The sequence below is a fragment of the Hippoglossus hippoglossus genome, chromosome 1 (genome assembly GCF_009819705.1).
Source record: "Hippoglossus hippoglossus isolate fHipHip1 chromosome 1, fHipHip1.pri, whole genome shotgun sequence".
In the NCBI taxonomy this organism is placed as follows: Eukaryota; Metazoa; Chordata; class Actinopteri; order Pleuronectiformes; family Pleuronectidae; genus Hippoglossus; species Hippoglossus hippoglossus.
The window spans coordinates 18,119,387-18,134,554 of NC_047151.1; the positions used below are offsets into that span (position 1 = coordinate 18,119,387).

Genomic DNA, 15,168 nt, shown 5'->3' on the forward strand with positions numbered 1-15,168 from the left:
CATGTTAGTGGAGACATGCAAAAAGCTTTAATACCCTTCAACGAGGATGATCGAAACCAGGGAGCTCTGTGAATAATACCTAAGAGGCAGGAACCAGTGTGATTGGGACATTAGCATGATAATTGTCTGGCTGCTTGAACTTGCCTTAAAAGCTTCATTGGACATGCATTGTTTGTTCCTGTGGCATTTATAACTTCAACTCCAGGGGAACTCAGGGAAAAGGGAAAGAAAGCAGCCATAAGAACTGTTTGTCTATTTAGAGAAGGGGGGGGGGGGGGTTTCTGAGCAAAAAAGGTAAACAAAATAAACAGGGTCATGAAAATGTCATGCTCAAATAAATTACAGGAAAATCTCCTTCTGAGTAAATGGAAACTAAGAACTGTTCAGTTAAAAAATATTCAACATATCACCAGTAAATGCTTATTTTCAGTTTCGGCGAAAGGGAAATTATTCCCATGCCATCACCCAAAAGTGAAATAAGTTAAATATTGGAGATTTTCTTGGTTGTCGTGCCAGTCCCTGTTTCCCACCCAAACCCCCCCCCCCCCCCCCCCCCCCCCCCCCCCCCACCACACACACACACACCTAATTCCCCCTCGCTGCTAACCGTGGGTCCACATTCAGGGTCCTCTGCCAGAGAGCCTGGGCACTGCTCCAACCACCATTACCTGGGCAGGCGAGGAGCCTGCTCGGCCTTATTGTGCTACTGTACTGTATGATTTATGACTCTGTCGCTGTGCATCTGCTACATTAATAAACATTCAGGTACACACTCATAATTTAACCTGCACAGTTTTGAATACAAGCTATATCATATCTGCTGTATCACACGCATCATCGCTGAGGATTATATTAGTTTAGAGTACATAGTTTTGGGGATTGTGTTTTCAGGCCCAGTGGGCTGCTCGTCAAATAGTAACATAATCATTCATTTGTCCACAGATAGGTGACCTTCAGTTGATACTTAAGTGTGCCTGGAAAAAAAAAAGAAACAGCCTCCATTATACTGTTTTATGCCAGTGTTTCAGAGGTTGCCATGGTAACAAAACCTTGATGCAGACAATAGATGGAGTCACTTTGCCAGTTCTGTTTCCAGACCTGCAGAGGCAGATGTCTGAGCCAGGAAGAGTGAACAAAAAACAGAAAATCATTGCACTCCCATTGAAACGGCTGTGAACTGGGGCGTCGTTCTGTCTGCCATGGCTGCCTCACTTTTTGAGCAAACATATCAAGGCGAAAAAAGCTGGGAAAGCAATGAGATGTCAAGCATCGCAGACCCGGGGGAGCGCGTTCCGCTTGTGATGAATCAGGCATATTGTTACTGAAGAGGGAATGTTTACGACTTGGATTATACAAACATTCAACAGCAAGCCTCTCAATATGAGTTTCGGGCATATTTTTCGAAGGGAGGATTTCCCACAGAGAACTAAATTTGTTAATGTTATGTAAAAAGTGTTGATTACACTTGAAATTATTTATTTTTCCTAATCAAGTTGATTATATGCAGAATCTTGATATCTCCCCCCCGACAAAATTAAAGCAGCAGGATACAAGTTCAATCTTTAATCAAGATGTCCTGACCACCGGGAATCGTTTGTCTGCTCTTCTTTTGTGAAAGAGGTACATTTACTGTGGGAAACTATTGTGTAGGTTTTGTTGTGCATTTCCTTTCGATGTATCTCCCTAGTTTTCTCAAATAAACACTTGCTTCTCAAAATATTGATATTCTGCCTCAAAGGCGCTCTTGTCATGTGGAGAAAACAGTCCAGTGGTTGCCTGAATATGTCTCTGTTTGTATTTCCGGTGGCCTTTTGTCCCGGTTTAATGTGCAGCTCTAATTGAACACGTGTGCAGTAATCCCTCTCTTGTTTATGTTTCATCTACGATTCGTTTTATGGGGGGTAGTTGTAGGTTTTATTGTGAGAATGAATTCAAACCGGACACAGCGAGCTCAATGGGCCGTGCACTCACTATTTTTGGAACACTCTAGCTTGATTTCCTGCTGGTTTCACAATTTTATTAATTCATGTGCCTCTTCCTTTCTCTGCTCCAATTGGCCCTTTTTTTTTTTTCTTTACTGAATTAATTATTAAACAATTCCTTACTGCTTGGTTTTTAATGTGATATTGGTGCAGTATATTTAAGATTCAGGACATTTTTCTACATTTCATAGCAACGTATGTTTACTGCACAACATGTAGCTGCCACAAAAAGGACAATACCACTCAACTTGAATAATTCAGGTAGTCCTCTAAGGACCAGGGGAAGACGATTACTGACGTTCTTTTTCTTAATGGAAAGCTTTGTATTATGTTTTTAAAGAGCCTGGGCACAATATATAAATTTAAATAGTGAAGGTTCTATTTTTGTACGAACACATTTTAGTATCCAGTTTTAATTTTGCTGATATAACTGCAATTCATTGATATCCTATGGTTGAATATCTTTATATCTGATCTTATTTAAACACAGCTATACATTTTGTATACTTGTTGTTGTACATGTAATAAACAGTTTATATCATGTGATAATTCTACTGTTGACATCAGTCATGTGTCATTTAATTGCCAGTTATTGATACTTCTTTGTATAAAAAAATGATTCACATAAGCATATGATCACATTTGATCAACTGAATAACAATTGTTCAGTTTTTATTTTACTAGGTCCCTTTTCTACAAATCAACATTGGACTAATGTGGTTACGTTTATCATTGTCACAGACAGACACCCCTGCTGGTAGATGATTGATGGTTCCGTTTGCTCCTAGTTTTGCCTCACAATGTTTGATTGCAGAGTAGTTGTGATGCTTTCATGTATTTTTTGGTACATAATCACACATGGCGGCATTGTCTGAAGTATTTTTTTTTTTTATTGTATTACCAAATTATTACCTGTTTATAACCAAATTTTTATTTTAACATTTTCAGTTCAAAAAATAATTCAATGAAAACAGTTGTCTTTCTTGAGGAAATACCAACAGACGAATTTGAAACAGTTGGGCTTCCTGTGTGCTGCATGAAGTCGATCATCTCCTTTAACAAAGCAAAGTTGTGGTTTCATCGCATTTAGTGATATGATTACAGATTGGGAAATTTCTTCCAGCAAACAAAAAAATGTGTTAATCACGTAAAAAGGATAAACGTGGATTTTATTGAAATATCTTTCGGTCCAGATGCTTTAAATTTTAATTATACTTACATAATCTTGAGCGTGATATGAATCCACTTAGTTTAGCAAGTGACGTCCTGTAAAGATCAAATGTATTGAGGTCTCATTGTTTAGATGGCCCTACTCTTATTGCATATAGTCAATTCAGCACTGCCTAGTTTAGCTCACCTTACAACCTAAAGCCATGGTAAAAGCTCTGCCTTGAATTATTCATTCACCTGCTAGACCTCCTAGACCTTCTACAGGTGAATGCATTGATGGTAGAAAACAAATATTGCACTATTTTGCTTTTAGATGTTATGATACTCTGTTGAGAGCAAAAGCCAAAAACCCAGGGAAGTACGTGGAGTTTTCTTGCTGCTGGCAGATAGTGGTGTAAGCAGTGTGGATGCAGCTCTCGCAATTGCTGCGCGTAAAGAGATAGTTTTCCAAATGTGTTTTTGGTACTTCCTAGTTAACTATGAAACTAACACCGGCCTCTACTCGTAAGGCTCCATCCATCCATCCGTCCAGCGGATCCTTTGAGGATTGCGGTGTGGGGGAGGGGGTTTGCCAGCGTATTGCAGGGCTGACATATAGAAACAAACAACCACCCACTCTTGCACCTACAGGGAATTGAGAGTCTCCAATTAACCTAAGCTGCATGTCTTTGAACTGTGGGAGGAAGTGGGAGAAGAGCATGCAGACTCCACACAATAAGACCCCAGCTGACGGGTCTGAACCCTGAACCTTCTTGTTGTGTGGTGACCCTCACCACTGCACCGTCCTGCCCACCAACTCACACGCACCCCTTCATTAGCAGATTTCCCTCTCTGTTTCTAATTGACAATTAGTGGGTTTAAAGTGGGCGCACTAATCCACTGTTATGTGTTGTCTTTTCAAAGTTTCTTTTCCACTGTGTGAGAAGGCCAAACCCTAACTCTGAGTCAGATGCTCTTCATTAGCTTAATCAATCAGAGTTGGTTATGACAAACTCTCCTCCTGGGCCAGTGTGGGCAGAGCTTTGTCAAACAGTGTAATAGTCACAACCAAGCAGTCTGAACTGCAGAACAGGGCAACCGCGGGGAATGGAGTGGTATGTTCGAGACTTTGTTGAACTTCCCTCTTAGACAAAATAGCTGTCATCAAATATTTTAAAGTCCTCAAAGGCACATTTGACATAGGCTGATGTGACATGGGCCCTGTCTCACTGCTTGATGCCCCAAAGTGGGGTCATACTCCTAACCTCACCCCTTGTGGGGCAGACGTAAGGTTGCCTCTGGGGCTGATACACTGTCAGAAACAAATGGTTTGTTCATATAGAATCACAGGCTTAAAGCTCGGCATAGACTTGAGCAGTAAAATAAATTTAAAAAAAACTTTCTTTCAACACCCTGCAGATAAGACATGTTCAAGCATTGCGTGCAAGCACCTTATCATAAAAAATACAGTATTTCTTTGGACTACATTTCAGTTTGCTGCATAAGAGGAGAAGCATTAGATACAAAGAATACATTTTACCTAGCATTATGCGAAGATAAATTCACTGTTTTCTTTAATTTGAAAGTGCTTTAGGATTTTGACATGTCTTCTTGAAAAGCCTAACAATTCAGTATCAGCAAATATATTCTGCTGAAATATCCTTGAACAAAACACTGAAACTCCATCACCAGGCACAGTGCTCACAAGCTGACTCTGCTCTGTGAACTTGCTGAAGTATTCTTGATGGAGATTAGTAGAAATATCCTTTTATTCTCACAGTTTGGAATGTGTGCGATTAACACACAAGTATGAAAAGCCAGGAAAAGGTCAAATAAAACAGTACATTGAACACATGCTCGTCTCATATACGGAGGCTTTGACTTTCATAGGCTTTTATTGTGCTGCAGCATGTTTAATTTCTTTTCCACAAACAGTTTTATTATTTACCATGCAGCCTTAAAGCAAATACCACACAACAAAGTAATTGATATTTAGCTTCAAAGACGACACCAGTCAGAAAAAAAACACTTTGTCCCCATTAAACTCATTGAGAGAACTCACTCTATCAGTCACATTTGTGAGCTTGCTGGACGATGACTTTAGCCATTGCCAATTACCTTGAAAACCTTGCAGCCTTTGTCAGCCCAGCGCCTGCTACTCTTTCTACTTTGCCTATTCCCAACTCCCAGTGATAATTGCAACCTGACATCCTGTGTGGAATAACAATTGAGCCGAGTCCTGAGGGAATGTTCTCAATTTCCCTTCATGTTCTTCTCTTCTTTGCATCTTTCAGAGATCCGCATTGCAATCGAGCTTTGTTGTTTCCCCGTTTGCCTTTTTAAAGCTCTACTTTCAAACATAGATGTCAATATTACGACAGACATTCCTCAACAAGGGAAGACAAGGAACACGGTTTTTTTTCTGCATTAATGGGATCTAACCAATGGTAGATTTATCTCGGTACATTTTCAAAATGTTTGTTCGTGTCCTTTTGAAAATGCCTTGCCTGAAAATGTTCTTATGATTATGGCGTCAATATCTTAAAATTAGGCATCATAATCAGTTATCTCTCAATTGCTGGATCTTAACATTTATAGAAAAACTCACAATAAAGGGAATGGAAAAGATTTTTCAAATGAACTTAACCAAGATGTCGCCATCTGATTTAATTCTCTTGTCTTGTTTCCTTGGTTTAAGGCATTGGGTCATAGTCATTACATTGAGTGATGTGAATAGAACTGATCTCTCAACATTAATAGGCTAACAGTAGTTTTGTTTCCAATGTACCAGAGATCTGGAGGCCATTCATCAGACGTCAAAACTATTTCCCGGTGACATGAGAAGTACAACAACATTACGTTGACTTAGAGCTGAATATGCTTGTTTGGAAAGATCAATCTTAATTACATCTCTGTGATTCCAGTACAGAGATAGATCTGGAACATCAAGAATACAACTGTATGAAGCTAGCTTTGGTCTGACAACAGATACAAAATTTAAAAAACCTGTCTTATATAGCCCGCATGAAAAAAAGTTACATTAAAGCGTTATACATGACTTAACACCTAGTTATTCAGATTTCCTGTTTCATATGCTGAAACACACATGACTGTCTTTTTCTCTGACGTTGTTTTTCTTCATCTGTATTTATCTATCTTCTCTTATCCATTTCTTTTCTGTTTTCTGTTCTTTTTTTAATTTATTTCCTGTAGCCCCAAACTATCAATTCCTTCCCCATCTATTTTATTTTTATTTTTTTCTCTCTGCAAAAACCCGCTGTTTACTACATATTCCCGCCAGCTGCAGACAGAAAGTAGGTTATGCTTGCTGCAGTCTTTTCTCTCTCTTACCTTTACATGTTATTATACATCATTTGACAGTCTGTCACCCTGCCCCAGGATTAGACTGGCTGAGGGGAGACCAAACACTGCACCTTTGCTCTGTGCTATTACCCAGAACTTGCCAAACTCGTCATGTGTGCCACAGAGCCACATCTTAAGGTGCCTTCCCTCAGAGTTAGCAGGGAACGTGTAGTTTATTGATACCTCAGATGACACTGGGATGTAACTTTGGTTGGGCGGAGCGCTGAGGTTTTTATCTAATTGTTTTTGTTGAGGTTAAATGTTTCGTTGCCCTGCGTGAACCATGAATTGGTTTTATTAGTCACTGAATCGTGGGGTTTACTATCTCTTTGAATTGAACAAAACAAGATCAGGCGACAATAAAATAAATGATATTATTTCGGTACTATCCAAATCATTGCTGGAGACTCGGTATACAAACACATGTTGTATGTGTTAAATTACTCCTCTGTATGTAATAGCCACACTTATCAGTTAGAATCATACGTACATATGCATATTGCCTGTTGATGTGATGGGAATCTAACTCAGAAAGTAGTAAGATAAAGATGCAATGTTTATTTCTTTTTATTTTACATAGTATGTCAAGTCGCTATACTTGTTTATCACTTTGTTCACATCTCATCAACGTGTGCTACTGTTCACAGCCAAATAACAAGCTCTTGTTGCATCAAAGCAGTTTTGTGCAGTTTTTTTTCTACCTCTCAAAACATGTTGCTTTGCACCGTTCACATGGAGCTTTAACCAGAATTCACATTTCCAAGAATGTAGCTAAAGAGTCCAGCGTGACCTTCTCTTTTAAAACCATCATAACACAACCTGCTGTGAAAGGTGCATATTAAAAGTAAGGGCATGATAACCACAGAAAGAATCCAACAATAGGTGGTATGTGGACGGGGAACATCCCTGGGGCTTCACTTTGTGTTGCAGAGATCCAAAATGGAAGACAGGCATGAATTAGCCGAGTTAGAAAAGCTGTGGCGTTAAAATCAAGGTCACCTCCTTTTTTTTCTTTTATCTTGCCTCTGGTTACCACCTCAAACAGAGCCTTTAACCCTGAAAGTCAACAGGGAGGAAGCGTTTTAATACACACAGATATTCCGGCTGCAGTATCACTTTAAATGTATTATCTCTGAGTCAAGCATACCCCGTGTTTGACCTTCTCTCTGTGCCCCTGGTTTTGCCTGTCCCGGTCATGCTGATTGTTGTAGCAGTTTATCCTCATTCAGTGCAACGATTTGCATACATTTGAGACAACTTGTAAATAAACCTTTGTGAATATTTGACTGTTGTTTGCCAAGGTATCAAAACCCAGTGCAAGCCTTTTGTGTTGTTTAAAAAAATATAATTCTATTATGAACTTCCTTGCACTTCTGAGACAGATGTTGTATGGAGGGGGGGGGAGATGATCTAGTTTATTTGCAAACCCTATGATGCGTTTGAGTTCGACTTTCATTTTCTTCTTGATGGGGTTTATTACGAAACACTTTATCCCCTTTTGGGTAGAAAGTGCAGCTTGAAATTTTTGACTCATTTTCAAAGCTTTTTTGTGAGCACAGGTCCCAAAACTTAAATCCACCCTGATACTGAGCTTGTCTCTTCATTCATGTGATCAATTTGTGTAAATATGAATTCAAATGATGTCGTTTTTGACCACGTCTCCTGTTTCGTTTTTTTCAGTTTGAGAGGCACAGGCATGTAAATATGATTTACTGAAATTATACTTTATATATTTATTCACAATAACCATATTAAGACATCTACATTGTTGACAACTGTTTTATTCAGTCTATGTTTCTGAAATGTTTAGTATTTATTATTTATTACTCTGTTCGTGGCTTCTTTTTTACTCCATCTTTTTCTGTTATTGTACATTACTTTGTACTGTTTGTACCCTTTGGTCTGTGAAAATGACATTTAATTCAGCCCTATACTTGGAGGATGAGGATTAAGGATGAATGACTGCAAAACTTTACTTGAACTTGCACATTTTATTTGGGCCTCTAATAATATCTGATTTCTCACCTTGGTCCTCCACTCAGCCCACTTTATTCCTGTTGGGTGTTCATAACTGTCCTCACCTTTCTACTTGTCTCATTGCTCTACAGAACAAGATCATCTTGGACCCCTTGACGTTCAGTGAGGCTCGCTTCCGACCCTCTCTGGAGGAGCGCTTGGAGAGCATCATCAGCGGTGCCGCGCTAATGGCCGACTCCTCCTGCACACGTGATGACCGGCGTGAACGCATCGTGGCCGAGTGCAACGCAGTCCGACAGGCCCTGCAAGACTTGCTGAGCGAGTACATGAACAATGTGAGTTTCCTTTCCGATCATTTGATGCTCTTTGTGCATTCTGACCACGCACACACCACAGAACCATACACACATGGTGCTGACCTCCTTTTGCTTTTCTACTCAATGCTGATTACAGTTATATATTTCCTCTTTGTCCCTCTTAACAAAGATGCACCATTTCTTTTCATGAGGTCACTCAGCCTTACTCAACCACAACTGTGACAGATTGAGGTATATTTTTCTAGGCAGTAAAAAAGCCTTGTTATGTCATGTATTTACCTTCAGTGAAGATGCTCTTTGTCGCTCCTTTTAGTATTGTCACTCTCAGAGTGGTGCAACAGGCGAGGAGGTGGAAGTACATGAGACAGTGGAAGCTGAGGTGTTGGTGAAAATCTGCTCTTTAAAGTGGTTTAATGTCAAAGGACCAAGTCTATTATTAGTGCATCACTTTGTTCTGATTCTGTTGGTAAATGCAAAATAACTGCTTGACAAAGATGCACATCTAAAAACAAATGCACTGAATGACTTAAACCACAAACATTTTTAGACTTGATAAATTATTGTGTGGATCACTGAGGCAACCGCTTTTTCTTTACACATGAACAGACTTTCAGTACTTCCACAAATTTAAGTTCAACTTGCCTAGACAATTATCATGTTGCAACTGAAATCCTCCTCAGCAACAGTATTCTACTTCCTGAAGAAACCAGTCTGGTGTCTTCCTTTACATTTAGTGAGCCACTTCCTTTATGCACCACTGTGATTGGTACCGCTGTTTAAAGGTTATGAGACGAGCCAAGACAATGATTAATCATCACAGACATGCAATTTATATTCCACTTTAACCATCCCTTTTGTGCACAGTGAGCTGTGGGCTGTGAGCTGTGTCTACATGGGCAAAAAATAGAAGGGGGGGACTTGGATACTGAGCAACTGACCTTGCACACGGGACTTACTTCTTTGTGCTGGACATTTAGCTGTTTGTCATTAAACTTAAAAATGTTCAATGTCAAATCTATTAAATGTCCGATCTGGTTTTATGATCTTCAAAACCAAATTTGTTCTAAGTGTTTGACTCATTCCTGCATTTGTCTTTGCAGACATGCACAGACATTTTGATGGGCATTGGTAAAAAATATATATATATAAAAAAGACTCACCGTTTACATCATGACCCATCCTCATATAGCTATTGGCAAGATACTTGATATTTTATGACACACGTATTATTCATGTCCCCACACACATGCACCTTAAAGAGAAACACTCACAGTTTTGTTTTGGCTGCGCTCCAGCGTTTTAACTTCTCACCTCCTGGAGTGATGCGTAGGTTTAAAGGCCGTAACTTTTTTCAAAAATCAAGTTTCGATTGAAACGCAGTTCTTTCAAACAGCCTCAAATAGCCCCACACCCTCGTGCACAGAATCAGATGAGGTCAAACACTTGAAGTTGCTCTGCTTGTCTGTGGTTCCTCCTGCGCAGGTGAGCCTGCAGAGTTGTTCTGAGGCAGTCGCGCGGTACAAAGACAACAAACAGCCTTTCCAAATCTTTTACCCAAAATACTTCCACACGCTGCCTCTCAGTTGCTTTGCTGTTGTGATTGTCCGTTCAGGATGGCTTTACATGCTAGCGTCGCACAATTTCATAGCAAAACATCAGAAAAATTACAGGCTTACTACACTAATAGGTCAAGAAGGCGTGCAATAGCTCAAGCTGACAGCATGCGCCCTCTGCTGGATCACTACGCAGACTTCCTTAGATGTTCTGATGCTTCTGCATATTTTGAATTTAAACTAGTTGTTAAAGTTTGAATATGAACTTTTCCCCTTCGCTTGGATGATTGGACATATTTCGAATACAGGAAGTACAGCCCTAATACAGTTGTTGAAAGGAACCCAGATAAACCCTGGATACCTGGAGACCAGAATCGAAACAGAATAATGAAAGCTAAAGAGGTGACTTAAAGAACATAATAAAACTCGTATAGCCACACATGCTTTGCAATCCATGCCAATTAAGTCATAAATGGCAACTGATTAGGAGCAAAATAATCTTACAACGTAACCGTAGTTACAGGAGAACATACAAACCAACCCTGACAGCTGAGTTAATTACATATATAATTATAAATAATAGCTCACCTTGTGTTCATTAACATGCAATGAAGGAACAGTGTTTAGGGAAAAGTTCTTCTCAGCTCGCTTTACTCAGAAAAATGAATCCCAGCCCTAAAGATGATGGCACTGTTGCATATTGAATAGGAGCGTGGCATGCTTTCTCACATTTTTATTTTAATAACAGACAAACAAAATATAAACTGCCAGTGACAATTATTTCTATATATGGTCCATAAGGATACTTAACCAAAAGATAAGTAAATGGAATGTAAACTTTAATATCAACACTGTAGCCAACATTCAGAACCTTTATCCGTTCTTTCTTGTTCCACACTCAAACCAAATTGGTATTGTAAAGTTAACATTGAAATACAGTCAACATAGAAAGCTTTCAGGTTCCCTAAACCGAGCCATACATCACTGAGAAGCCCGGGCATATAGCTGTTACAGCAGGTCTCATATTAGGCCAGCCTGAGTTCTTAGATAACCTTTAATGCTGTTAGGAGTTATTGCCCTGTTCAAAATAACCGTAATGTACCCATGTGTTCTTCCAAACGGTGACTCACATCGGTCCATGTTGGTCACTGTAGCCGTGCATAGCCATCTGTGGCAGAATCAGCCCACGATACAGCACGTTAGTTGCTTCTATTGGAAAATGAAAGCCTTTAGTTTTCTCAAAAGTGCCTAAATCCATTTTTCGAGCATTTAGCATGAGTTTTGTAAACCACCACTTGGTCCTAAAATAAGCAGGGACTTGATAATCTGAGGTGGATTGTCAATACTGAATTTTTGTATATGACTGGATATTTCAGGAAAGGAAGGAAGCACCTCAGTCACCACTGGAAAATCTTTTTTTAAATAAACACTAGAAACAATCTTATAACTTATAACTCGATATTCAAGCCTGCGTTGTGTGATGTGTTTTGACTTTTTTGTATTGACTTAAATTAAATCTTAATCTTACTCCATTGGCTTTCCTGTGTGTGCGACCTGCTGAAACTGTGCACTAAAAGTCGATTCAGCATATATTAAGTGTCATTTGTGGTCATTGAGCAATTGGCAAACCTGCTGTCTATTGATCCCTTCAGTAGCATTTCTCCCCATGTAATACTGTATATTCTTCAGCCTATTGATGTATATTTGTAGAGGCATCTGTGCTCATAAAGTAGTCTGGAAACAATGTAGGGCATTAGATAAGGTTCCTTATTATATAAGATGTCCTCTCTGGTTGTAATAGAATATTATCAGTTCAACAGCTAACAGTAGTTCTGCTTTGTGCATGCATGTGTGTGTGTCTGTGACTCTGGGGGAATGACCTTAATTTGATCTCAATGCCGTGCATATGTTGTCCTGGGTTTGTTATTGTTCCTGTTCTACACACTAGTCCTTTTTTGTCTTGGTGACGGGGATCTCAAACCTAGGAACAAAGCGAGATAATTGTGTACCTAATATTGTAAGTATCTATATAACTTTTACCTTTTTTGTGCTTACAAGAGTTTGTATCTTAAAAAAATAACATTTTAATCAAGATTATAGTTATAACAGATTAATCATATTAGTATCAGTTCTCATAGTTGCATACTACAATAGGACATTGATCTAGTTTTATGAAGGACTGGTACGATCATGCTGGGCTCATATGCGGCTTGTTTGGTGGAAACAGAAACTTTCAGACATCTTGCTTTGCCGAACTGCATTGTGGTTATTTTGTGTCACGCTGTATACAGCATGCAGTAGAGGAACCATGTGTTCAAACAAACACTTGGGACGAGCCAATTCAATCATGTCAATATAATAGTGGAGGCAGAGGCAGCAGGGGAACCTGGTGTTTGATCTCCTGTGTACTTCTATTTAGCATTGTATTGAGGGCTTGCATGGTACATTAGCATAAAAGCTAGCTATGTTGTTTGTCCCGTCCATGAAACCGTGATTGTTGTTGTTATGACGAAGTGTCAGACACGCCCCCTGTCAGCGTTAAAACAACAAATAGGTGTGAGTCCAGTGTTAGCTTGTACTGATTGTTAAATGATAAAATGATAAGCTGGAGTAGCACTATGTCGAGCATACAATGGAAGTGTGGCTCTTTCATTCAAACAAGCAGAGCAGTCTTTATTTTGGGCTCAGAACATGGTGTCAAATCATCAGGGATTTCCTCCTTTTCTTACTAAAAAGCTAAGTCATGTGCATGTTTATGAACACTCAGAAGCCCTCTCCCCCTCTTAAGGCATGGCAGCTTTTTATTAAAGTAATTGTGCCTTGGTTCATTAAGCCCATGAGTTGTGTTTTAGAGGCTACAGCTGGGAGATTGTTGACAGCCCCTGGCTGTCCTAGCAAAGAACATAGAATAAATCACAGAGACACAAAGAACAAAATGCTTCCACTTCTCAGATCAGCAGCCCCAATAATGATAAATCAAAATCCAAAAGATAATATGGATGATATTGTATGAGCGCCTGCTCAGAAAGACCTTCATTTGTTGAACAATTAAGATAATTAAATAGCGGTAACATCTCAATAAATTAAATCTGAAGCTTTGTTAAGCCCAAGCCACCTCTGCAAAACAGGTCGGGCTTTTCTACATGATCTTAATTCAAAATGTGATAACATTAAGTTGCTCAGTTTTAGATATTAAGGATTTAGATCACTTTGCCACAAAAGGAACACATCTATTTTTTTGTTTTGCTATTTCTAAGATAATTTCCATTTTATCCTTCAACCTTTAATAATATTCACCAGATAAATTTTACACCCCTCAATTTGTTTCACTGCTAAGATTTTGCTTTATGTAGTTTTCAAGGTTTTTTGGTCCAGTCAAAAAAAAGCTAAGAGCTCAGGTACTGGATCAGTAAATCATCTCATTGCTGCAGTGTCATATTCAACAGACTTTGTTCTAGGTATTTCCAGTCAGACAACTTTGTAAAAACACAAACTTATGCTGGCTAGTGCATAAATGTAATATATTATTTGTATAGTTGAATATTTTGGTCATTGAAGTAGATTCTACCTGCAAGTGGCCCCCCAGGATGTGAAATCTGTCACTTAAAATGGTGTTTATCACTGACTCATCCAGTAACTTAGTTCCCCTCCAGCAAAATGCTCTCGGCTGCCTCACTGACAAAGTTGCTCCTGACTCTACAAGGAAAGTGCTTTTGTTCTGAGTTTACTGAAATAATGTAAACATCCAGTTGCCTTTATGTTTCCTCCTCCTTCATCATTCAGTCCCACTCCTGGTCCTCCTCCCAGCACACAAATTTATATAGGAAGCTTGAACCACAGCACAAGGTTAATCAATGTGGTGGCTGGCAATAAATTAGGTTCAAGTGACAGGAGAATGTCCATACCTGTCTCAGCTGCTGGTGATCTGTGATTGGTGACAGCAGGCCCGGCTCCCTGGCTGGTGCTGAATCATCAGGAGCAGCTGATTTAGTTACGGCAGCTCCGACAGGGCCAATCTATCAATTGATCTGGGGAGTAATGCATTACCAGCTTAGGTCAAGGGAGCCCGGGCAGAATATAGCCATAGCCCGGAGCCCTGGCAGTTGGAAGGGGGCAACTCGGCAGGACGGTGAGCAGCATGGAAGGATTTAGGGAGTGTGATAGTGAGCGCACTAATCTCACTGTTAGCTGGATGTGGCACATAAAACTAAACAGAGGTTGTGAGGTAGGATGATCATTAGGGGGAGACTGATGGCCTTCTTGTGCACACAGCTCCTCTGGGAGTTGCCACGGAGAATGCTTAATCAACAGTTGGGATAACTGATCGCATACTGTAAAATGTGCGTGTGTCTTCGTGCTCGTGTCATCCTAAACCCTTTCATACCATCTCCTACTATCACCTGCTATTGAGTTAACGGTGGAAATGACAGTGTTAGCATTAAGACAAAGCTGCCAAACATTGAGCATTAACAAGTGCGAGGAAAGGAAGGACTGTGGTCATTGTGTTCCCTGAAAATGAGTGTTGTTTGAATAGTCTGAAAGCAAGTCAGTTTGTTCTCAGAACAAAAAAAACATTATACCTTATATGGATTGAGGCTCGGGTGGGAACGCACTGAATTATTTTAAATTAAACAAAACAGATAATGCAACCGTCTCCTTTCCTTCGTCTGTCACTGTCTGTTGAGTGATGAATTGCACCAATGTTAAATGGCAGCAAAAGAGGAGTGGTCTACTTTATCTCCATTTTTAAGACTACGCACACGGAAATATTGATGAACTCCGAGAAAATGTACTTAAAGTTTTGTTTAGGAACAAGTCAAGATAAGA

At 39.6% G+C, this 15,168-nt stretch overlaps 1 protein-coding gene across 1 annotated transcript in view; it reads left to right on the forward strand.

Moving 5' to 3' along the window:
* ctnna2 (catenin (cadherin-associated protein), alpha 2) overlaps nucleotides 1–15,168 on the forward strand; it is a 283,094-nt gene that overhangs the window by 69,670 nt on the left and 198,256 nt on the right. Inside the window, exon 7 of the mRNA XM_034582981.1 lies at nucleotides 8,603–8,806. Within this exon, the coding sequence (XP_034438872.1) occupies nucleotides 8,603–8,806 (204 nt within the window). The remainder of the gene's footprint in view (nucleotides 1–8,602; nucleotides 8,807–15,168) is intronic.